Source organism: Lepisosteus oculatus, chromosome 8 (genome assembly GCF_040954835.1).
Source record: "Lepisosteus oculatus isolate fLepOcu1 chromosome 8, fLepOcu1.hap2, whole genome shotgun sequence".
In the NCBI taxonomy this organism is placed as follows: domain Eukaryota; kingdom Metazoa; phylum Chordata; class Actinopteri; order Semionotiformes; family Lepisosteidae; genus Lepisosteus; species Lepisosteus oculatus.
The window spans coordinates 47,780,412-47,805,840 of record NC_090703.1 but is presented as its reverse complement, the minus strand read 5'-3'; the positions used below and the strand labels follow the sequence as shown (position 1 = coordinate 47,805,840).

At 43.5% G+C, this 25,429-nt stretch overlaps 1 protein-coding gene across 1 annotated transcript; it reads right to left on the bottom strand.

Annotated features, from left to right (window-relative positions):
* Positions 1 to 404: 404 nt before the first annotated feature.
* LOC107077896 (type-1 angiotensin II receptor-like) lies at positions 405 to 3,738 on the bottom strand. The gene is made up of 2 exons (XM_015351569.2): positions 3,653 to 3,738; positions 405 to 2,722 (listed from the first exon to the last, which is right to left on the bottom strand). The coding sequence occupies exons 1-2, from the start codon at positions 3,700 to 3,702 to the stop codon at positions 2,056 to 2,058; spliced, it is 717 nt and encodes a 238-aa protein (XP_015207055.2). The 5' UTR covers positions 3,703 to 3,738; the 3' UTR covers positions 405 to 2,055.
* Positions 3,739 to 25,429: the final 21,691 nt, after the last annotated feature.

Genomic DNA, 25,429 nt, shown 5'->3' with positions numbered 1-25,429 from the left:
TCACAGTTACAGGGCTCATAGGAATAGAACTTTTCTTTCTGAAATGACCATTGCCTTTGCTTGTGTTTAAAAACTGAATTATCCTGACGCCAATTACGAAAAATTAGCTAACGCAAGTTCAGTGTTCTTACATTAGTTACCGTATGCGCCGGTATTTGAAGATCTCTATGAGGTAGGGTAGGTGAAGCTAACATCTAAACAGCACAAACCACTGTCGTTTTTCCATTTTTAAATACTTTATTTCATTCAAACAAATGCCATGGACACGTTTTAAATAATAATACCAAAATAAATACCACAAAATATCACAGTCACATAATAATAATAATAATAATAATAATAATAATAATAATAATAATAATAATAATAATTAATGGAACCAATTCACATAATGGAGAACATCCATTTACAAGACCGGGGTTTTTACTCGAGCTGTCTGAGTTGAGGCGCCATAGTACCTGGATCCATAACCTTTTCAGTGCACAATCCGGAGCCCTGTGTGTGACTGCACATTTCTGCATTGAGTCAACCCATATGATCCCAGTGCGCTTCACAATTCGCGAAGGTACCGCGCCTGTGCCTTCGAGTCTGGGCACGTTCTCCTCCTCCTGGCGCTCACGCTAGGGCTTGTGACGTCACGGAGAGCGCGTGCCAAGGCACCCCTTAACACGGTCGCGATGGGAGTGAATCACGGGTCCGCGGAGAACTGCAGCGTTTCGTCACGAAAGCTTTTCCTTTCGTCTGTCCTGTTGGGCAAGGCGTCTGGCATTACTCAGCTACAGGTCAACGTGAACCAGCACGTTGCCGAATGAGAGAACTCGTATTTCCTCCCCGGTTTTTTCTGTTCCTCTCCACAAATCGCCAGTGCCTGGGAAGCGATCCTGGAGATCTGGCCCGTCCGCTGGCGAGGGAAAGCTGTCCAGGGCTGCCGCCTACAGAGTGCTGACGGGCTGTTGTCCTGGACATATCTGGTACGACAGCCCCGGACACTCCTCCTCCTGTCCCGCTCACGCAGATGTTTCAGTGAAAAGTGGGAGAAATAAGCTCTTCCTGAAAGAGTCGTAGTCCTGAGCCCTTGCGTTTGACAACTCAAATGTGAGCAGGCTTGATTGCTCGCAGGGATGTGGAAGCAGCCTGAATACATTTCCACAATAACACCTGTGTTCCGCATCCTCAGACTGCTGAGTAATGGTTCCCAGCTGAGCCCTGAACTAAAGTTTTACATGCAGTCCGATAGAATAACACAAATACATCGAAAAGGAACCGAAATACAGTAAACCCTGGGTTTAATGGACGTACAGAGGAGAAGGGATTGCGTTATTGCCGAATGTCTGTTAAATCACAAATGGCTTTTTTAATACGCGCAATTATCGTAATAATATGAGAATTCAAATACGCTTGCTGGATGTTTTGACTTATTTTCGAAACAGTTGCAATCAATACAGTCAAAAATGTCCTTCTGCCCTTTATCATTAATATTCAAGCTGTTTATTCCCTGTGTAATAAATATCAGTAATAGAATTTTGCTGAACCTTACAAAACCCATCGCAAGTATTTGGCCTAGCGCTACAGGGCACCTGAACTTCAAACCTAAGTTTTTTACTTTTACTTCACGACTCTCATCGTTACGGGGGGGGGCGGACTCCGGTATTTCTGATTTTGCAAGCCACCGTTTCCCCTTGGGCAGATTCTGTCTTTTAAATCCGAAGTCTGTAAAACCCAAGGTTTACTGCACTTTGGGGGGAAAAAAGACACACACACACACACACACACACACACACACACACACACACACGGGAAGATAATGAGGCATCGCAATAAAAGAGCACCCAAGCAAAAAGTGTCTTTTCCTGGAGCAAACAACCAGTTTCTACCTTCTGTTAGTCCAGTTTCGTCATCCGGTCATATTAATTGTCAAAGGGCAGTCAGACCAAAGTTACAGCGACAGTACTTCATGCCACTGGAGTCCAACCAGTTGTCTGTGATGGGGTCGTACCTCTGGACTGTGTTCAGGTATGACAATGCCGAGCGACCTCCAGCCACATAGTGTCTGCGCTAGTGGAAGTTGCCCTTCCTGCGCAGGTGGCTGTGATTGTACAGTGCGTAATAGATGTAGGCATTGCTGAGCCACAGGAACCCCCCCAGACCGCGGGACAGGAGGCGGAGGAGGGGCGCCACCTGCAGGCAGATCTGGAGCACCAGGGACAGTACGCTGCCCTCGTCTCCGTGGAAACCGGAGCCCGCGGCCTGCAGCGTGGCCAGCTCTCCCAGCACGGCCGCCCAGATCGCCGTGCAGGCCAGCTGGGCGCTGTGCGCCGTCCGCAGGGCCCGGGACTCCACCGGCCGCAGGATCACCAGGAAGGCCTCCAGGCTGAGGCAGCTGAGCAGCAGGACGCTGGCGTGCTCGTTGGCCGTCAGGAGCCCCCGGCGGAGCCCCTCCAGGGGGCCCCCCGCCTGCCCCTGCAGCACCCCCAGCCCCCGGTGCAGCAGCACCAGCCCGTCGGCCCAGGCCAGCTGGGACAGCAGCACGGTGGAGGCCTTGCGGGAGACACAGGGGGAGCGCAGCAGCAGGCCGGCGTACAGGCTGCCCAGCAGGCCCAGGGTGGACACCAGGCCGTTCCCAGAGGGCAGAACCAGCACCTGCAGGTACTTGAGGAGGAGGTACCTCTTCAGGGCGTACCGGGGGTCCCACTGCGAACCCCCGGCAGAGCCCCTTACCTTCCTGCAGGACAAAACAAGAGAGTAGGGTTGTTATAGATTTTTTTCCCTCTTATTTTAAATTCATTTGGAGCCATCTGCAGTTGCCATGTTGTGGGTGGCGCAGTGGATACTGTTCGTGCTGCTCAGCGCTGGGGTCCTGGGTTCAGTTCCAGGCTTGGGGTGCTGTCTGTGTGGAGTTTGCATGTTCTCACCGTGTTTGCATATGTCCCCTCTGGGTGCTCTTGCTTCCTCTCAACACTCAAAAAACATACTGGTAGGTTAACTGGTTTCTGGGACAACTGGCCCTAGATGTAAGTGTGTCTTTGTGTTTGAGTCTATGTGTCAGCCCTGCGAAAGGTTGGCATCTCGTCTAGGGTGTAGCCTGTTTGTTGGGATAAGCTCTGGCTCCTCCACAACCCTACACTGGAAGAAACAGTTAGAAAACGGATGAATGGATGTTTGTGTTATTCTGAACTCCAGGACTTCTGAGTTGCTCTGCTGTTGAAAATGTTGCTCTGCTGTTGAGTTGCTCTGCTGTTGAAAATGCAAGTGTCTTAGACGACAGATTGAATCCCATTTCAGCAAACAGGTTCCATTCAAGCAGATTGCCTCATTAATTGGTCTGGATAAGGAATCCCAAAAGAGATGCTTTCCCCAAAGTGCGAGTTTCTTAATACCTCGTTTCAGTTTGTTAAACTAACGTTAGGCTTCAAAAAAGTGTGAAGGCTTCCCAGTAACAATAATAAATAAAAGTAATAATAATAGTTTAGTCTAAACCAGTCTTGTTTTAACCTGATACTGCTTGGCAGAAAAAAAAATATTATCAAGTTAGGTCCTGCCTTTAAATCAAGATAGATTACAAAAAGAAAACACATTGGCTGGCTGTTTTCTATATTCCTGGATTTAGAAACACTAAATAAACGATCCCTTGAAAAACCAGACTTGTACTTACGCCTGGTGGTGAGAGGAGAGTTTGGCAGAAAAGTCTCTCATCAGTTCCATGGGTTTGGCAGTTTTCCCTCTGTGTTGCTGTGTGCTGTGCAGTGTGTCCAGTGAGTGAGTGCTCAGCTCGATGGCAGCCCAAGTACAGTACATCTCCAGAAAGTCTCGCAGCTCTTCAATGTGATTCCTGACTTCCTCCTTGGCTCGTAGACAGGGAGGGGATCCTGTTGGAGTGGGCCGACTGACTAACACTCAGCCCGAGGTCCCGTCTGTGATGGTTTTATTTTCATTTTTCTCTTTGTTTTTTCTCCCCACTTGGCATTGCATCACATCATCCCTCCTGGATTGCTTTTTTTGTAGCAGTAGCAGCTGTTCCTATTATAAAACCGCACGTTACATGTCCTGCCACACGTCCTGTATGCTGGCTGGGTTATTTCCCTGTTAATTCAGACCAGTTTCATTTTTTTAATTGCCTAGCAATAACTGGGAGCAGGTTTCTCACACGTTTTAAATTCCTTTCGCTGATGAGTCATAATATCCACCTGGAGAGAAGTCTTTCGCCAGTTAATCACTGTAGTGTTGCGGTTAAGGGCTTTGGGCCCGTAAGAGGAAGTGGGTTCCAATTCAAGGTGGGATGCCGGCGTTGTCCCCCTGGAGTGTGATGCTTCGCTCAGATTGCAGCAGTGCAATGTCCATTTGTGTAAATGGGTACAGATATAAATTTCTTTGAATAAAAGCCTGCGCCAGGGAGTTTTACCCTGCCTCTGTCTAAGACAGGATCCTTTTCCAAACAGTCCCTCTCGAATCAGAACCACAGTGTAAACGACATCAGAGTTGAAGTCTGTGGTTATTAGAAACGGAATTGAGAATTAAAATAACAGGACTGAAATTGCATGTGCGTCAGGGCTCGTTGAGGCCGTCCAAAGGTGCCGCTATCCCTTAGGAAACTGGATGGTGTTGGATTCTTCCTCGGCAGGAAGCCAGGCTTTCCGCCCTGGCGGAACCGGCTGCTGGGTGTGGCTCGGAGCTGAGAGGATCCCTGGAGTCCGCGAGCCAGGTCTCGAGAAGAGGCAGAGCCGCGCGCTCATATCAGCTTGTCCACCGCGAGAGAGTGGCGCTTTCACATCCGTCTTCCGCCACGAGCGTTTCACGCGCTTCAGGCTGCGGGCCTCGCCGTGCAGCGTCGCAACGGGCCTGGGCAGTGGTGCGGCACCTTCGCTGCCAGCACCGTGGCGAGGCCTGGAGTACGTCGGTCCAAGCCCACTGGTGTTCTGCCAGTTATGCACCACCCAGTGGGAGATCCCTGTCACAGGCTTCCAGCCTGCAACCCCAATGAGAGCCTACACTGGCTGAGGCAGACATTGAGAGCCATCTGGGGGGGGGGCAGCCCACCTCACAAGCGCTGCAAAGGCAAAGAATTATAACTTCGTTTGCTCACATAGCAGCACAGAATGTAAACCAGGATTCGGGGATACCGCCCCTGGACTACCTGTTGGAGAGATGCGTGTACCCCATACCCCACTCCCCTCTCCCTCCAGTCAGCCTCCTGAGAAGGTGGGCAGTGGTGCTGTCACAGTATTGTTACACCAACCACATGTCCCTGATGTGTTTTTGCTTTCGTCATTGTTATTGTTTTCCACTCTGACGCAGAGAAAAGGAAAAGTGCATTTCTAATTTTTGCTTCAGTGCCTTCACGTTCCTACAATACCTTTCGTGAAAGTCGTGCCAGTAAAGCATATTGTAACTTGACACACAGAGACAGTGAAAGTTTGGCACTGAAAGGAAAGGTTGAGGGAACACGGTAAGGGTGATAGGAGTTACATTTAGGGTTTTGCGAGGGATAGAGGTCGAGTTGAGGTTAGGGTTTAGAATATTGTGTACAAGTTTGGTCGCCTCATACAAAATAGTATTGCAGCTCTGGAATCACCCCAGAGAGGAGCTGTTAAATGCATTCGGGGACTTAAGTGTCCTGCTCTGACACAAGAGGCTAAAGGACTGCAGCCTTTTTAGTAGTCTTGAATAGAGACAGCCCTAACAGGCACTGTCAAAGTCAATGCTGTCGATTTTTTTCTGAATAAACCTGGACACGTAAAGCAGAGGACACTTGTGAAAATTCCATGGAAGTGCATTTTTACAACAGGAGGCGTGTCTTTTTAAGAAGGTTTGTGGGAGTGTAGTGCCAGCTACCCAGTCATGTTGTTGAAGCTGATACCCTGGCCTTTTTCAAGAAATGACTAAAATACATATATGGATCTATTAAGTACTAACTACCTAATAGGATAGATTGACCATTCTTACGTTTGTAACTGTTCTTATGTTTTTAAGTCAATGCAAAAGTTAGCATTGGATGTGTAGGATAGATATAGTCCTGCCATAAGAAACTGGGACTTGACAGAAGTATTATACCTAGGAGCATTATACCTAGAGACGTTTTTAGCCAGGGATCGTCAGCGAACGTTCAGGGTAACCCCAAAACAAAGGGCATTTTCACCCTCAAACCCAGCAGTGTGCAGAAACGACTCCCAGATCTGTATTTTTTTATATATGTAACAAATAACAGTGGTTTTGTTTATGATATTTGTATATTTAAATTGGATCCTAGGGATGGTCCTTACTGAGCCTGACCTCTTTGAAAAGGGCTCTGTGAGAGAGAACTGCTTAAGAAACACGCATGACAAGTGTGAAACAGGGCAGGTACAAAACTTGACCGTCTTACCCTTGTACATCATGGAAGGTCTGATATACAGTAGACATTCATCTCATTGCTGCCTTTTTTACAACTGAGCGTGAAGCAGCCGTGGGGAAACTAAAGCTGGGCTGAGTTGTTTTCCATCACGTTTCCAGGGGTGGGTTTTCACCAGATGTGCCGAATGAAAAGAGAGGAGGAACTGCACAGAGAGCAGCCTAATTTTTCCATGGAGAAGTATGGCATACACTCATACACTGCGACTCTTCCTGTTTGGCGCAGTCAGTACATTCAGACTGTATTCCACTCCCCTCTCTTTCTCATGGCTCAGTTCTATGTACAGTAGTGCTGGAAAATATTCCCTGTAAGTATTGCATCCTGGATTTTTCTTTACAGTAAGTAGTGTGTGTCATTGTTTTCCTAAGCACATGAAGGAATTCCCCATTCATGGAGCAGGCCTGAGCTAGTTCTGGACAGCATCAGCCTTCAACCTGAGTCACTAGTATTGGAAAGTCATCCTATTCGTCATGGATCCTTCCCAATTGACCAGTACCTCTTACCAGGAAACAAGCAGCATGTATTTCATTTTTCCATATTTCCATGCCAGTCGAAACATCCTCTGGGTTTTTGCTCTACGTTGTATAAGAAGCTGGACTCATTGGCAACGGAAAACCCATTGGCAAAGAACTTGTTTCCATTTTGGAGGAATGAAATAAAATCACCACGTGGGCATAAATGCTGGTTGTTAATTCAGTCCTTGAGGAAAATGAATGTCCAAAAGGAATTCTTGAAGCTGGCTGAGCAGTACTAGCCACAGGATTTTAATTTTTGTGGTTTGGAGTTTCTCAGGGTCTTAAAATTGAACTCTAACATCAAGAAAATGATAGCTTAAACAAGTGATGTGAAGTGTGCAGTGTTTTACATTTTTGGGGACATGAACACCGTCCTAGGCTCTTTCATGTGGGCTGTATGTCTGCGATATTTTGTTCTTTCTCAGAGTGCGCTCTGAGTTGTATACATTACAGAGCTGGGATCAGTTCTGTGCTCTGCAGCAGGCCCACGAGTGTCCATGTTGTGGAGCACCGAGCAGCCTTGTCCTCAGGATCCGCATGAGATCAGCACGGCTCAGCACTTAGCATCAGTGACAGCATGGCAAGCTGGTAATAAATCACATGCTCGCAAAAGTGTGCAGCTACTGAAGGATTTATGAGTTAGCATCAAGTTCCATAACCATAGCTTAACGGAGCCTCATTTACTTAATTGGCCTTCCTGCTAAAGATCGCTTAAGGAAGTAGGCATTAGCCCAGGGGTTCCCAGCCCTGGTCCTGCAAAGCCCCCACGCCTTCTGGTTTGTGTTTCAGCTGAGCTCTCAGTTACATAGCTGAACCCTTCACTGACCTAATTATGGACCCAATTTGAGTTCTTTTGTGTTTTTCGGATTCTAAACCCGCTGGAGGTTGCCTTTTTATCAGTGGAGCAGATCTCCAGCTTTTGAGTAGAAAAACAGTTTGCAAGGGTTACAGTCAAGCAACTTGTTAACATATCTATGGGTTCAATTGAGTAAAGGGTTTACAGCCAGCTGGACCACAGCTGGGAACTCCTGCATTATTCAGAAGGGGGACTTGTAATGGATTTGGAAGGAAGTGGTAGGGCTGCCTTTACCCCTGCAGCTCATGGTCTCCTCTCCTCCCAGCTTTCAGCTTTTCTGTTTGCAGTCCGAGAATTAAGATTTCCCTCAAATACCCAGAGACACGTAACAAAAAGCAGGGACGCAGACCTCAGCACACACTAACAATTCCCAGAGCAGTAGCAGGAAAGCTTCTAAAACTCGCAGAGTGGAATGTATTTTCTGGACTTTGATGATGAAAGGCCTGTTTTAAACTGTACAGCAAGGGGCAGTTTACAATACTGTGGTTCCATTATTCTTCCCTGCAGTGCTTTAATGCAGCTAGCATCTGAGCTGTGAGATCAATTCCACTGATTGTCAATTAAATTATTAAGGGGTTTTAATGGAGTAGAGATCTGGAAAAAAAAGCAATGTATTAAATGGGCTGAACGTACTTGATGGTTTCTGCAATTAAAAAAAAAAGATTCAGGGCTCAGGCTACAGCAACTGTCACATTTTCTTTCTTTGGAGGACTCCTGCTGAATCAATCGGCCACATCAGCCTTCCAGATGCTCAGATGCACGAGCTGTTGACACTCTCCTTCACACTTCACCACGAGAAAGATAAACAGGGCTTTGTCTGACACACTGAAATACTGGAACACAGCTGGAGTGGCACCCAGGACGCTTGCACACGCATTGCCCTCCATATCTGGTGCATAACTTAGCAACAGCACATGTAACTCTAATTGCATGCGGAGACACAAAGTGAAAAAAGAGACTACTACCCCCCCATCACAGTAAACACACCAAGAGAGCCCGATCTGACAGGCCAGCTGTGGGTGTCGGTATTTCTCAGGGCCTCTTGTGAACTCTGCTCACAGGGACATACCGAGTGTTAACGAACTCTGGGTCTTGCAACCAGTTCGTTGATTTTCTCCATAAAAGGGGTCGAAAATGACATACCAAACACATGATGTCTAAAAGAGAGGTCATGGGCAAAGTAGGAGGTCTTGGTAAATAGGCCATTTGAGGGTGTCTTATCAAGATGATCACAGAAGATAAAAGCCTTTCCTCATGGCACTCTATCAGACCACAGCTGCTTCCTCTGGTCATAGCTTCTGTCAATTAAATCAGTGAGGTTATTCCATTAACAAGAAGAAACAAGTATGTCATCGCCATTGCTTGAGTATATACTGGAGATAAAGCTACTGATGGAAATGTACAGATGCTTAGTTCAAAATGATAATCACATCAGGCCCTTTTAATACGATTTTAATGTTTTTTTCTAAACCCTCAAAAGCAAAAAAAAAAGTTTCCTTTAAGGTCTGAGGTCAGGACACAGATGAATATGCAAACAAAGTAATTCTCTGGTTTGTTGTCTAGATCCAGTTGTTAAGTGCTTTCTTATCTCTTATCTTATCTAAGAGCGGTGATATATTATATTTTGAAGTGAACGACTATGCTAGTGAAATCTAAATACCTGAGCCCTTTCCTTGACCTTGAATTCAGTGGCAGTAATAACATTATAAAGCTTTCCATCTGGAAATATTCCAGAACTCTTTACCATTTCATGAGGGAAACTCATCTCACTGAAGGGCAGCCCCACCCGAGCGACAGGCAGGAGTTGTTTTGAACTGGCAGCTCTTCCCTACAGTAAAACCAGGTGGAGAACTCAGAAATGACTCCCCCCTTGAATTAAGGGAGGCCAGTAAGATTTACAAGCACAGAGCGAAATACTGCAGTGACAGCAGGGTTGCACCCCTACGTTTATGAACAGTGTCATGAGATCTTCCCGGGTGAAGTCCTCAGAACCTCAGTTTAATGTCACATCTGAAGGACGGCACCTCCCGCAGGGCAGTGTACGCCGTCGAAAACACTGGGGCACTGGTTTGGGGATTCTGATCCCGAGGGAAGAGCGCCACCTACTGGTACCTCAACACAACGAGCAACCTGGTTTGCCCTGCAGGCCTTCGCTCACTTGGGGAAAGATCAGGCTGCAAGGTGGTAACACTGCTGTAACTAACCCCAGGTTCAGAGGGGGGCCTTCAGCCCCAGGCCTCCTAGCATTCATCACTTAACTCCCCTGTGCGCTTGCGATTCGTGTGCAAGTGACATGATGTTCCATTGCAGAAGCTTTGCGGAAGATCGGTTTATGAACCTGTTCCGAAAAACACATAAAGCATTCCTCCTCGTGCATGCTGTCTCTTGGGCAGAGCTGCCTAATAGCTTTCACACCCGGGGCCCTAGATAATAGGCAGTGTCAAGGATAGAGAAAGCAAACCGTTTTTTTTTTCTCCATTCTGCCATCTGCATCCATTAATAAATAATCACATGTCAGGCAAATGTGCACAGCAGAGCCACTCCCAGATACGTGCACGGCACAGGGGGTGCTAACGCTGGTGCAGCTTCTTCTTCAACAAGCCCCAGATTCAGTCTTCTTCTTCTGTTGAGAAGGTCAAAGGACTCCCACTCAATAAAGGATCAGATGTTGGCCAGCTAGGATCGTTAAGGCGGGATCATTTGACTGGCATTGAGTACACACTGTAGGTTGAACAGTCATGGTTTTAGTTCATGGTGGTTTTGATTTTATAAGAATAATAATGTTTCTTTATTAGCCCTATACAATTTCTTGCATTAGGAATTCCTCTTTTCACATACCCCAGCTTTTCTCCATGGAGACACAGACACACAGACAGGGAGAGAAGCTTGGGGTCAGAGCGCAGGGTCTGCCATTGTACGGCGCCCCTGGAGCAGTTAGGGTTAAGGGCCTTGCCCAGGAGCCCAACGGAGTAGGATGTTTAAGCACTTCAGAAGTTTTATTTTGTAATACTTTGTACAAATTTGCTTAAAAACACATATCCTGTATATAACAATGTACACGGCCTCTGGTACAGTTCCAAGCATGTATGTAGCAGTCAGATTCTGCTTTGGAAGGCAGTCTGAGTCTTAAGGCAATGTAGTGTCTAGCCTCAAAATCCAGAGTAACCACAGTCCACACTGGTTTTCCCAAAAGCATTATACAAAGAGCGTTGAAAGATTCTTATCACTCCATTCTGGAACCAATTTACATTTACTAACCTATTACATGGAAATATAGCAGTTATCTTTTGAAGCAGATGCACTGACATTTTATAGAATAGACCTGACGTGTTAAATTAGGACGTTATTTACATTTGTCACATGTATTGACCGACAAGGAGTCTACTGTGAACATTACAGGCTTGTAGCGTCCACAGCTGGAAGAAATACAAGCTGAACATCTGCGCTGCATGCTTTACACTAGGCTGCAGAAAAGCAAACGCCCCATCTCTGCCATGGGCTTGGCTTGGCAGTTGTATTTCCAGTAAACAAGCCGATCTGTTTCTTGTTAATTTCATCGGTAATGGTGTGCAATTAGCCAAGACCTTTCTAACTATGCAGTTACAGGAAATGTGGATGCAAAAATAAGATGTCTGAAGGTTCTCTCTTGTGTTTGTTTGTTTTTCACCATAGTGAGGTCAAAGGACTGAAGGGTGATTTAATGTCGTCCTAATTTCTTCGTTTTTAGGAAATTTTACCGGTTTGCTGTTTACACTTGATCTCCATTTACTTCCAGCGTATTTAACGTCTGAATGCCCTGTAACACCCAGATTAAACTGGCTCTCAGTAGGGATACAGATGAAAGGAGGCCATTTGACCTGTTTGGCTCGATTGGTCGCGAGCAGATCATTTAAACGTATGACATCCAGTAATTTTTTGAGAGAAATAAGGGTACTAGCTTCAGAAACGTGGCTTGGTAGCTTATTCCAGACACTCACAACAGTTTGTGTGAAGAAGTGCCTTCTGCTCTTTGTTTACAATGCCCCTTTGCAGTGAGCCTATCTGCCCGTTGCCTAATTCTGCTTCAGTGCACATCTGCAGCCTCAGTATCTTGCTCACACTGTGTTCAAAGAGATTTTGTCATTCCTAAGACTTGAAAGGGTTTAGCACACTTTGTAAGGGGTAAGTTAGAAATTTGATTTGGCAGCTTTTCCTCTTGGTTTTTAACAGTCCCAGTACTCTGCTGTTTAAGCAGACCATGGTGCTGTTTGCTGATTGCTTTTAATGTATCATCTCACCCCACCACTGTTTCTAAGTTCCTTGTATTTCTGAAAAAAAGATTCTTTGTTCGTTTTATATTAGGTTTATATTATATCAGTAGTTTTTAGTTACTCGTACAGTACAAAGTCATTTCTAAAATACAGTATGTCTAAGTTGAGGTTTATCTAATGCTTTGCAGTCAAGATTTTGGTCTTTAATGTGCATGTAAATGCTGATAACATCACTTCAGAGTGAAAAACTGGTATTTATTTCCTGTATATGCTCACTTATAGCCATTCTGTTTAAGGAATGAAGACCTCCCTGTGTGTGTGTGAGAGTGCACATCAGGGCTTGATTCTGGGTGTCTGTGTGTATCATTGTGTAGATTAAACTTTTTACTTCTGCCAAGTTTACATTTTCAACATATTTTTAACTCCCTACAACAAATATTAAAGGAAAGTTTGGATTTTTTTAATCTGTGCTGTCAAATATACATTATATATACAGTATGTGTTTTTTTTCTAAATCTGGTTGTTGTCTTTTGTAGGGTTTAACATTTGTGTCAGATCTCTTTGAAGTTCGAATGTTAAATATGACTGTGAAAGGATTTGTTTTTTAAAACTTAAATCTTAAATTTAACCAAAATACATAGTTGAGATAGATTTGTATGTCCTTAATATATTTCTTTATGTACATTTTCCTAGTCTCAGGTGTGATTAACTACATATTTACTGTCATGCTTATAACAGCCTTAACACACCCTGGTAAGAGACACATAACAGAGTTTTACTTTAAGTTTTATTTTTGTTTTCATTTAAGCATCTTTATTGCAATCTTGTAGGTGAGCTTGAAGGTTGAGTCTGCTAACATCAAAAGCCTTCTCTTCAAGAGTGGTCATTCCTTCTGTTTTTAAAAGTGATGAAGCTTCATTTAGCATTGGGTTTCTGTCTTTTAACTAGGCCATCTGCAGTGTCTGAAGACACTTAAACATGTAGGTTATCTGCCAGAGCATCATTGCTACAGTCAGAACAGTAACAGAAATAACATTTCACGTACTCTAGATAAAGAGAGATCAACCATGTGAGAACAGTTATCATAACCTATATCTTTCAATTTCAGGGACATTTGCTGTTTTGTTCTCCATTTATGTAATCAGTTTCTGCTCAAGGTGAAATCTCCTGCTATCTTTTTGATGTCAAACGCCAGTACACCGCACCTATCACAGAAACTGATCGCAGTTCTTCTCCACATCTGTAAAAAAGCACCTCAACTCGTGAGTCAGAGAGCGCAGCACTTTCTTGCTGTTTTTTTTTGCCTGTGTGGTTGGATCTTATTCTTCATGTTTCTTCATGTTTCGCTTTTCTTTTGAATTCGGAGAACCATTGATGGGTCAGACCTAAATGGCACTGTTTTCAACAGCCCTTGGAAAAAAACTCACACCACCATTGTTCGGCATGCAGACTATCAACGCTGTACAGGTTTGTAGCCGGGTGGATGCTGAAATTACTAAGCGGTTTCCAAAGAGCAGTTTTATCTCACCACTGCAGTTCAGGGTGTCTGCATGGCTGGGGACTGTTGTAAAAAAAAAGTGTTATTTGATTTCGCACTTTGTCCGTTCTGGTCCAAAACTGGATTCCTGCTCCATGCTGCAGGCTGGCTGATCCAGACCCTCTGGGGCGCGTGGCCTGTGTGTTACAGCCCCCCTGATGGAACAATCGCAGGACAATCCAAGCCGAATGGACTGTCTTTCCCTGTCTGTCAGCCCATCTCCTCATTTCTCCTCATTGAGCATGCAGGTTACAGCATTCCTAAGACGTGAAAAAGATGACGCTCACTTTCTGTGCACCGGTTCAGAAATTCTGTTTTATCTGGTGTGTCATCCATCTCTGATTTAGCAGCCCATCCCTCTCCTCAGATATGTAAACACTGTCACTCGAACCTCCTCCCCTCCTTTCTCTTGTCTTGGTCAGGTCCCATTGTCCATTATATTGTTACTTGCTTTTAATGGTGTGCTGGGCTGTTTTTTTTATTAAATTCTAAAATCCCAAGTAAATAACCGGCAAAGTTTACTTGCCTAAGTGGATGGCTTCTTGAACCTCTACAGTTCTACTGCCTCCAGGAGAGACCTCCGAAAATACGTACCACCAAACAAAATCAAGAAAACACGAACCAAATTCAGCTTAAAGCACAATCTATTTTGCAGTGCAGTTCAAAGATAAAGTGTTAATTCTGATCTTTCTTCTCTTCTGGTGCAGCCCCCAGAGAATGAGAAGCACACAGGAAAGCAGTCGTGCATCAAGTGTAGTCTGTTGGGATCCTCCGATGCTCTGGTGAAACTGTCTGGGAGAAGCATTGTGCCTTCAAGGAACAGAAGGTAACCTGTTTTGGAAAATGTTTCCTTTCTGATATCATCAAAGAATTGTGGACCTCATAAAGTGACTCCAACTCTGATGTTCTTATAGGGATGTTTTAATTATTACCAGCTAAGTAACTATGATTTTTGGCATGATTGCTGGCATTGAGGAACTGATAAAGTGGATTGAAATAGATTCTGGAAAGGGCTGTCTGCCAGGTTTGATTGGGCTGATGTTCTAGATCTTTGTATGTTTTTACTCAATTCCCACAATATTTCAAAATCTTAGAAGGGTCAAGATTTGCACTGAGCCACGGCAATCCATTGCATATCATTGCTATTTTTGGTAAAATGTTTCGGATCCTGGCTTTCAGAGAATTGCGTTTCTGAGTGCAGAATGCCTTCCAGGGAGAATTAAATATCAGAGACACATCTGCCTTCTTGTTAAGGGGAGTTTGAAGAAAATTTGGGATCTGAAAAGATGCACTGCACCATGAGTGTTTCCATTCATTTTCAAAGAGAGAAGCTGTTCTTTGTCTGAAGCTAAAAAAAAAACAAAAAAAAACAAAGGACCAGGAGTTTTGTCACAAAAAACAGTGTTATGCGATGCTCTTCCAGACAATGAAACTGTCCTTGTTACCTCTGGGTTTTGTCAGTGACCAGTCCTCTGCAGAATGAGGCTCGTGTGAGTTTTGTGCTAAGCATGGTGATGTGATCTGTTTTATCAGACCTATAATGCAAATACCAGAAACACCAGTATCACTTTGAATGTACTTGCACAGGCACCCTGGGCCAAGAAAAACTAATGATCATTTAAAGGCAAAAAAGACAAAGTTAAAAAAGTAATGAACCACTGAGACAATGAAGTTACAGCAGACATCTGTGTAGATACTGTTCATCTACTCATAATTCAGAGTCCCGTTTTATTTAATTTTTGATTATTCAATAGTTCTGGGAAAATACACAGCATACATAAACGGAAACTGAACTTTAAGAATATTCTAACCATTAGAATGACTTGCAAGATTAATGTACTGATCTGCTATTAATTTTAAATAAATATTGTTTAAGAAGGCTCCTTAATGCGTTTGCCCACACATGGTTATGGATATGGTATTGAAAGGCTCCGCAAGAAAAAGTCTCATTTAGGTTAGTGTCCAAAGTGCTGTGTAATTGCTAGGAGCCAGCCAGGCTAAGCATTCAACCCCCTTATAATGAGACATTATTGACTTTCCTAGCAGATGTCTGAAATTGAGTTACAGTATACAGTATCCTAATGGAGCTTTATTGTTTGTCTAGATTGTTATAACATTTTGATTTATATGGAGTATATTGCACACAGTATATTATGTATATTTATTTATTTACTCCTTAATGCACAGTGTTTTTCAGACCTTTTGTCCGGTGTCAGGAGAGCTGGGTTGAAGTAAGTGATATTATCAGGTTCAGGATTTTATTTAATTAAAACAACACAAAGCAAGGGAGAAATTCTCATGATACCTCACAATATCCCAGTAGGTACACCCCTCTCTCCACACTCAAACCCCACCTACAACCTACTGCAACTAAATAAGAAATCATGTCCTGCTGTTTCTTGGGAGAAACCTTGCAATTGCAATCATCCAGTCCCCTATCGCCCTTTGTGTAAAGAAACTTACCTTGGACTAGAACCCAAGACCTTTTCATTACCAGCCCAGAGCTCCTAGCCAACACATCCCACTCTGTCCCCACAAGTGGCTAATTAAATAAGGCACTAGGTCCCCTTGATATTTTACTGCGTGAGTGAAGGACACAGGAATGAGTGTCTTAGGAGGCACTCTATGGAACTTATTTTCAACCAGTGTGTGTCGGCTCTTGGCTATCCATAAAATCAAGGTGTGCGCTGTAGTCCTGAGATTCACCGCCTTCACACTGCCGAAGAGACGACAGCCTCCTCTTCTGAAATGCATTACAGGTCTTAATCGGGTGTTAATGTTGAAATCAGCTGGCAGCTCAAGGTGTCCTTTTTTTGTACTCTGAAGCATGTACAACCCAGATGGAGGAGAGTTTCTTTTGCCTGATAAATGTGCTTCGAACGCAGGTGCAAAGCTCCCGTCTAACAGGGCTGGAATACAGGAATTTTGACTAGGTCTCTTAAATCGCCAACTGCTTTAAGGTCTTGAAAAAATTATTGGTTAGCTAACCAATTAACCTGTTAAGTTAACAATCACCTCACTTAGTTCAGTACGAGCAGACGTGGAACAAAGGCTCTGTAGCCTTTGAGAAACTGGAGCTGTGGAGATAAAATATTTTTGTCTTTTTCTGGGCACAGCTCTTTTATATCATCAGCTTTGCCACGGTCAGATTTGTTACCAGATTATTTAGGTTAAGCACTTCATATGAATACGTCTATGTATGCTTTAGGATGTGGTTTTAGTGACACTAAGAGTAGTCTGAACTACTATCAGCTAAAATCTGAATCAGATGTGATATTGTTTCAGGGGCAGCAATGTGAAGCAGTGCACACACATATTTATGGGCATGGTATTGAACAGGTTAGTGCTGCTGCCTTGCATCTCTGGGGCCCTGAGTTCAGTTCAGAACCTCTGATGCTATCTGTATGGAGTTTCTCCTGTGTTTCCGTGGGTTTCCTCCCACAGGAAATGTAAGGATGGATATTATGTATGGTGCAGTTATGCAAGGCTCACAATCTAAGATCAGATAAGAAGAAAATGCTGTCATTGCATTACTGAATTTCCCATGATTTCATAGCTTCTTCGGCTGTGTAGCATGTAAACAACTGCTGTACACTTCCTCTTACAGTCTGGGGCCTGTGTCTTAGATCACATCACCAAAATCCCCATTCATCTCAAACTTCTTAAACTATGTTTCCATATAATTAGCAAGAATAAAATCTATACTAAACACCGAAACAAATACAAATGTAAAAATAAGTAAAGCATAGGAAAAAAAAACTGTTTTCAGACTTTTATCTAACTTCAAGTTTACAAACTTTTTTATAGTTTGTCAGGAAGATAATACTATGGCTGTTAGAATATTTAATGTATTTATTCATATGCAAATTTCCTTTTAACATCTGAAATGCTACCCTATGTGAAAGTGCAATCAATAATAATTACTGATAGTGTTGTTTAGAAGTTCTTACAAAGAAATCACTTGCAAAGAGTGCAGATGTAAGACAAGCAATGGAAGGAGAAAGAAGAAAAGGCGCTGAAAACTGACCCTGTAGAACTAAGAACTATCTAGTAGAACTAAGAACTTAGAACCTGGTGAAAAGATAGCGAAAACATAGGTCATCACTATTGTTATGTTCTCATCTATGCTTAGTCATAGTCTGTGACACACTCTGAACCACAACAAGCGAAACTAGACACACTCTTCAGGAGTCGTGTCAGCCTGGAATTCAGCCAGGTGTCTCCACAGGTAAAGATCACAGGGAGGTGCATCAGTTGACATGGGTAGTCCAGAGTGTTCCACTATGGAGCCTGTTTGGAAGAGCCCTGGAGTCAAAGGCTTTGTGCACAGTTGCATGTACATGGCTCTGTGATGGTGCTTCGAAGAGGCATTATAGGGACCAGTAGGGGGGTGCTCACCCTGCGGTCTATGTGGGTCCTAATGCCCCAGCATAGTGACATAGACACTATACTGTAAAAAGGTGATGTCCTTTGGATGAGATGTAAAACCCAGGTCCTGACTCTCTGTGGTCATGAAAAGTCCCAGGACGTTTCTCAAAAAAAGTAGGGGTGTAACCCTGGTGCCCTGGCCAAATTTCCCATTGGCCCTTACCAATCATGGCCTCCTAATAATCCCCATCTCTGAACTGGCTTCATCACTCTGCTCTCCTCCCCACTGATAGCTGGTGTGTGGGAAGTGAACTGGTGTTGCATCATCCAGGTGGGGTGCACACTGGTGGTGGTGGAGGGGATCCCCGTTACCTGTAAAGCGCTTTGATTGGAGTGTCCAGAAAAGCGCTATATAACTGTAAGAAAGTGTTATTGATGATTAGTTTGCACAGTCACAGCAGCACTCCCACTCCGATAACACTTTTTCACAATCAGCACTTATGTTTTGTTTGTAACGCACAATGCCATCTGCGCTGCTGAGTTCTGCTTGAGAACATCGAGCACTTCTGTGCCCCTGAGGTTTGAATGTGCATCATGGTGAAAAGCACGAAAAAAACACAGTTCGCCTCCTGACACTAGATGCAGGTCGGGAAATGCTTAACAGCACAGGATTCTGTGAGCTGTACCGCTGAGACTTACCCACCTCATGCAATACTGATGTTTCCTCCACCACAAAATGCACCACCCATACAATGCACATCACTCCGAACAAGGCCTTCTGCAAAGGATGGAAAAATATGTCTGTGATTTTCCTGTGATGACCAAGCCTGTCTCTGGTAATTAGCCTTGTCCTACCAATAAACCAGCAGACCCCACCTCCCACACCATCCCATACCGGGAAATGTAGTATTGTATGATTTTATTGTTGTTTTTACTGGTATTGTTAGCAGATATTAAATTGAGATTGGATGATGGACAGATTAATTGATTTAATATATTATTGATCTACATTACTTTCACTACTAGCTAATGCTATTGCTAATGCTTTTACATTGCCCACTCTTTTCTGTACCTTCCTTTGATAATGACCTGAGGTATTTTTTCATACAGAGAAGTAGCTGTCCAGATGTGTTGTAGAGATAACCAGATAGATGGTTAGTTTCCAAGTGATACTAGAACAGGAGTTTCACAGCAGCTGATAGATCCCTGTGCATAAATAGAATTGGAAAGATGCATTGTTCCTGTGTGTATGCCATGCTCTGATAAGGTAACAAGTTTGGCCTGTTCTCAATGCATAATGAAGTATTATTCGTTTCATGGGTTATGACATATTTAATTGCTTGGATCCTGAGCGCTGTTGCTTAGGTACTTTCTCAAAACAAGAAGTGATACTCTCCATTATCAAAAGTGTTTACCTGACGTTAATACACTGCTAATACTATGACTGCAAAGGGTCTTGTGCATATTAAGTTGATCCTGATACACTGTTTAAAGATGTCATTATATATGTGGTAATAATAGTATATTGGTAATAAACTAGCTATCCATCTAGAATACACTAAATGAAAAACGAAAGCATGTTTATGATAATGATTATTGAAAACTATTTTTTAAAGAGTTTTGTCCAAATAAAACCTGCAGCAGATTATTTTTGTAAACATTTAAACCTTATATACAAGGTAAACCCTTTTTTTTCCGGTTACCTACATGTCTTTCTGTCTATCTAGAAATGCATGTTTTGTGTATAGACTGTGTCTATAGAGTTTATACAGAGAGTGACAGATTTCAAATTCTGTTTATGTGCTGTTCATTCTACCTCTCATTCCATCTGACAGCCACACAGCTTTCCAAACCCATTGCACTGTTGGGAAGCCAACAATTTCTTCTTTCTTCTGTCCCAAATGATTAATCATAGACTTTTCATGCATATTTCTTTGATGTATCATGACTCTAGTTCTCTCCAAAGTCTTAGCAGCATGTGACATAGTAATACAAGTAATTCTTTGCAGTTCCTAAAGCACTTTCCGTCCCAAAAGTACTTTTTAGTAGTTCTGTCAAATTCTAATAATGGCGAAACAAGACGACAAATATTAAGGTTCTTTACATTTATATAAACTCAAACACACTTATATGAGTCATATAACTCATATAAAGTATTTTCACACTGTGGTGTTATTTCACCCTGCTGAAATACGATCAGCTCTGTTACAACCCCCTCACTTGTGAGGAATGAGCCAGGGAGGCAGCAGCCAGGGTGACGTTGGGCTGGAGGAAGTGGTACTAGAAAAGATGTTTGCAGAGTTCTGGGATGACAGGGAATATTTATACATAGGAGAGCAAAAGTGCGAGATTACAGATTGACCTCTTCTCAAACTTTTGTTAAATAACACCATTACAAGCAGGAAGGGACTCGCTCCTCTACAATTAAAGTGCAGATTCCTCCTACATCAACATATCAATTCGGAGTGGAGAAGGTGGGCAAGGGGACAGTTTCACCTGTTCAATGTGGATGAAGTCCAGGTAGGCTGCAATGAGCAAGCTTGAATTGGAATTCACCCAAGACACATGGGTTTATACCACAACTTTAACAGATATTGCCAGATCTTTAAAAGTGATAGATAGTCAGGAGCTCCTACAGCACAGATGACCTGGTCACCAATACTGGGGTGCTGGTTTCAAAATTGTGGTTCTGAGAAAAGAGTGCCACCTACTGGTATACAGTCACCAAATCTGCCAGCAGCTTCATTTTCTTTAGAGATCTTCTGTTCATTCACACATGACCACGCCTGATTTGTCTTACATTCTGCGATCAGGTGAGATTATACTTCAGACTAGTTGGACTAGACTCTTAGATGACTCAATGTTTGTGTTGGTTTTTGTGAGTTTGCCCATGTCACTTTATAGTTCCGTCTGTAGTCTGCTACTCGTGTGTCATAATCACCTGACCTCTTCTAACCCTACAGATACCTGTCACCTGTCAACCTGGTTTATTATGTTTCATAATCCTTGTGCTAAAAGAGCAGAATCCTTGTGCTAAAGCTGTGAAACCATTAAACCATTGCGTGACTTGTCTGATTTCAGTCATTTGTCATTGTGTTTTCTGGAAAGAATCTGGTTCATTCTGGTCCATGGAAGGATTGCCTTTGATGTACCTTTGTGAAATAAATAACTAACTAATGTATTGGCAGTTGTATTAAATTAAATACTTATATAATAAAGAAGCATACCCCCTCCCACCAATTAAATAATTTAATTATGTCTTATAATTGCTTATAGAGCCAGGGCCCTAAGCATCCCATTTCAGACCCCAGACAAACACTAAACCTGCTATACCAAAGGTCCGGTCACCTCTATTGGGGAATTTGAACACTCTCGAAGGTGACTAGGGTATCATTATATAGACATCCTGTAATGAGTATCATGTTATCCCGTGAGACCTGCTATGAGTGGTACAAATATAAACCTTCCTTCTCATAAAGTTTAAGACTATGTTTTAAGTTGCTGTAATAAAATGTTCTACATTACAGATCTTGCTGCGTGGATCAGTCTGGAATGAGGAGTGTAGGGCAGATTGACTTTCACTTTTATGCTACTTTTTTTTTCAAATGTTTTTAAGATGTTGGCATCTGCAACAAATAGGACTGATCAAGACAAAAGCCTTTTTTGTTTTGGAATTCCAGGAGTGTTGTGGGAAAAACTACATGAATTCATATTATCTTCTGTATCCAGTGGCGTAGGGGGTTCAGGGAAAAATGGAAGTATTAAGTAATTATGATCGGGATGTTTTGGCATTGCTGTAAAAGCTGGAAAATGTTGAGGATTACAATGGTCTAATTAGAGTTTTCTTAATATACTCTGCACTCCAGTGTAAAGCTTTTATTAAGGGATTGGCAATTCTGTTTTAAGTAACTTCAAACACTCTCTGTGTCTCTGAAGAAGAGGAAGATAATTGTTTCCCTTCAGAAAATATCACGATACAACTGGATACATTTCAAGTACAATCATTCAACACTGGACGTCAGTATCTGACTTTTAACTTCATGTTCCATTCTAGTTGACCTCTGTGTTGCTGGCTGTGGCTGAAACAGAGATCGGCGTTAATTTGCATTGAGTTCACTGTCCACCCCTCCATTTCCATGACCTGTGCGTTCCTAAACTCAACTCCAACAGCAGAGCATCTCTCTGACAGTCAGCACCGTCAGCACCAAGAAGTGTCTGTTTCTCCAAAAAACCATCCCCCTTTCTTGGGGAATTCCAGTGACACTAATTGCTGAGAACTTATTTGGATATACTTTTATCCAAAGCTGCTTGGATTTGCACCCATTTACATACCTGGGTATTCTACAGGAGCAATACGGATGACGCCCCTTTCTCCAGGGTACAATAGTGGCGTCTCACCTGGGATTTGAACCCGTAATCTTCCAGTGACAGGCACAGAGCCCTGATCACTGCTTCTGCTCTCGGCAGCATCATTTTTCTGTTGCCACGTGCGAGGCGTTCACTGCCACATGAAATAACATTCTCTGAACAAACAAAATATTAAAGTTTTGCTATGGAAATGTTAGCTGTGTTGGTACTGACGTTCGGGGCCCCTAGCTATGGTGCTGTGTAAAGAATAAATATTCTCAGCACAGGGTGCACTGAATGTTGGTTTAGGGTGTTTGGTTCTGCTGGATGACCTCTAGTTTGTTTGAGAGTCCGTACTGCTGGTGTTGCAGGATGCATTGGGGATTTTATTATTATTATAATAATAATAACATCACTTTATTAACCCTTTACAATTTCTCACATTAGGAATTATCTTTTCACATACCCCAGCTTGCTCTCCATGAGACACACAGACAGGGAGAGAAGCTTGGGGTCAGAGCACAGGGTCAGCTATTGTACAGAGCCCCTGGAGCAGTTGGGGTTAAGGGCCTTGCTCAGGGGCCCAACAGAGAAGGATTCCTCTGCCGGCCGTGGAATATGAACCAGCAACCTTCCAGTCACAGGCACAGATCCTTAGCCACAGAGCCACCACTCCGCCCAAATACCGTTACCACATGTGCAGTTTAGGGCGGACAGGCAAACTGTGGAGGAGGCCAGGGAGAAAAATGCCTTGTTACACAGAAACCTGACACAGGAGGATCTAGTTGACACCCTGAAACACTTAAAAAAACCTGCTCGGAAAGTTCGGGGGCTTGATTTATGTGACTGAATGTGACGCAGCTAATTGAAACATGTTTCTGACTTGCCCTGAGGGTTTTCTTTTTTAAAAAAGACTGTTAAGGTAAAATATTTTTTAATTGTCACAGCCATATGGCCGCCCTGAGAAATGGGCTGTGACACAGTGCTGGAAACAAAGCTGTGCATCAATCAGAATAACTCGTTCTGCAAAGTTAATTATTAGATGGATGTAATGGTGCATCGTTGGCCTTTGGCTTAGCCCCTTGAGCTACTCCTGTCCTCCGAGGAACAGAGAATGCTTCCCTTGCCTGAGAGCTTGCAGGTGGGCAGTGTGCTGCCAGCTTCCCGCATCATCCCATCACGTCAAGCCAGAGATGCAGATGGTGGCTCTGGAGGGGAGTTCAAACCTGCACCAAGACTGATGGTGACACTGGAAATCCCCACCTCACCCATTCAGTGAACACTGCTGCTTATGGGCTATTACACTGCAGAGGACACAGTTCTACAGGCTTTTAATGTGAGTTTAATGTGTTAGCATGGTAGAGTGGTTCCCCTGAGGTGAGTTGGAATGGGCACCTTGCTGAGCCAGCGTTTCGTATGTTCCTCAGTAGGGCTTGTGCGCTCCGGGGCTGGCTGCTTATCCAGACAGGACTCTGCAGGAAAGCCTTTGGAATCAGCTTGCCGAGCTCTGCACAGGAGGGAAAGCAGCCTGTTGTGGTTTTAATTCCTGGCACTTTGCATGTGCTTTTAACAGCAGCACATGCAAATGAATCCTAAACGGTGCCAAGCCACAATGTAATCGCTCCGGTTTCAGGGTCTGTCCCTGTCTCTGTGCTTCCTCATTCCAGCCACGCTTCGGCAATCAAGTACAGGCCACAGTGTTTCGTCTACTGAAAGTAAGATCAATGTCATTCATCCAGCATCAAAAAGCTGCTTATTCCTGTTACGGGTTATGACAATTCAGAGCCTATCCTGAAAGCAAAGGGCACACAGCAGGGCACACACAGACAAGCACACAGGGATTATTTACAGAAACTGGAAAACCTACTAAGCACATAAGAGGTGAGGGAAAACTCATGTAGATGTGAGGTGAACATACAAACTCCACACAGAAGGTACCCTAGTCTGCAACCCAGGACCCAGTAGTGGTGAGGCAGTAATGCTAATAATTCCACCCCATCATCCAAGACAGTCACTTAAAGGCTATAAACTGTTATGCGAGTCTGCCAAGGAGCATCTTATTGTGGTATTGCAGCATGACCCTGATCCTACTGTACTGTAAAGGCGTTGGCCTGTTACTGTGAAGCAGTTTGCTGCATCTTGGGAGACCCCAGCTCCAAGCGTACCCTGAGCCTGGGTGTGCTCATCGTTGGCTAATCGTGAAATTGCTCCGTATGCGGGATGGAGACTTCCTTCTTAGGAATTTGTGGCTGCTTGGTGAGTTTTGTTAAATATTGCATTTACTGAAATGCTGTGACGCACCATGCGTGAACTCTTCTCCTTCTGTGTGAAACAAGTTTGGTTGCAGTGCCTACAATGTGTTAACCACAAAAACTAAGTGATATGTTTAGATTTTTTTTTTCATGCACAGTTTCTTTTTTTGGGGGGACAGTAAATAGTAAATAGAAACAAAGTGGGGAAACTCATAAACATTTCCAGAATGCTTTTTAATTCGTGGCGTAGTTTATTTTTACAACCAGCTTGGGCACGCAGAATGCAAACGTTTTCAATATTAAATTGTTTTTTCTCCTTTATCAGATGGAGTTGGCCATCTAATCTTGACAAGTTAGTTTAATTTGAATAGGACCTGTTGGAAGCAAGTTGTTTCCTTTCTCTTATGTCAAAGTTCTCTTCTAAGACACAACAGACCCTGTGTATCAGTGTTGTTGATCTTTGGGGCCGGCACTGTGCTGTCACAATCAGATTGCACACTGCAGACGGCAGTTCTGTCAAAGTTTACAAAGTTTTCAAATGGCTTAGTTTAAGGGGAAGAGGAACCACCCTGCTGTGTTTGTCTATCTAAGTTAGAGAAAGCGAAAAGCCTTTTAAAGGTGGACTGAGTTTATTTCAAACATCATCGAAGTATTGTTAAAATGCTACTATCTTGAAGAGCTGCGCCTTTTATCATCCTGTGTCAGAATGTGTTGTTTTCAATCTGCAAGATCTGCAAAACGTTTAGCTGCTGGGTGCAAGAAACGTTGAAAGAGTGTCGTTAACCCAGATTTTATTGTTATCTGTTTCTAAATCTTTGTTCACAGACTGGGGTTCACGGGCGTTTTACAGTCCCCATCCTGTCACTAAACAGACGGTAATTCTGCTGTACAGGCGTCCCCATACCAGAGATGCTTAGTG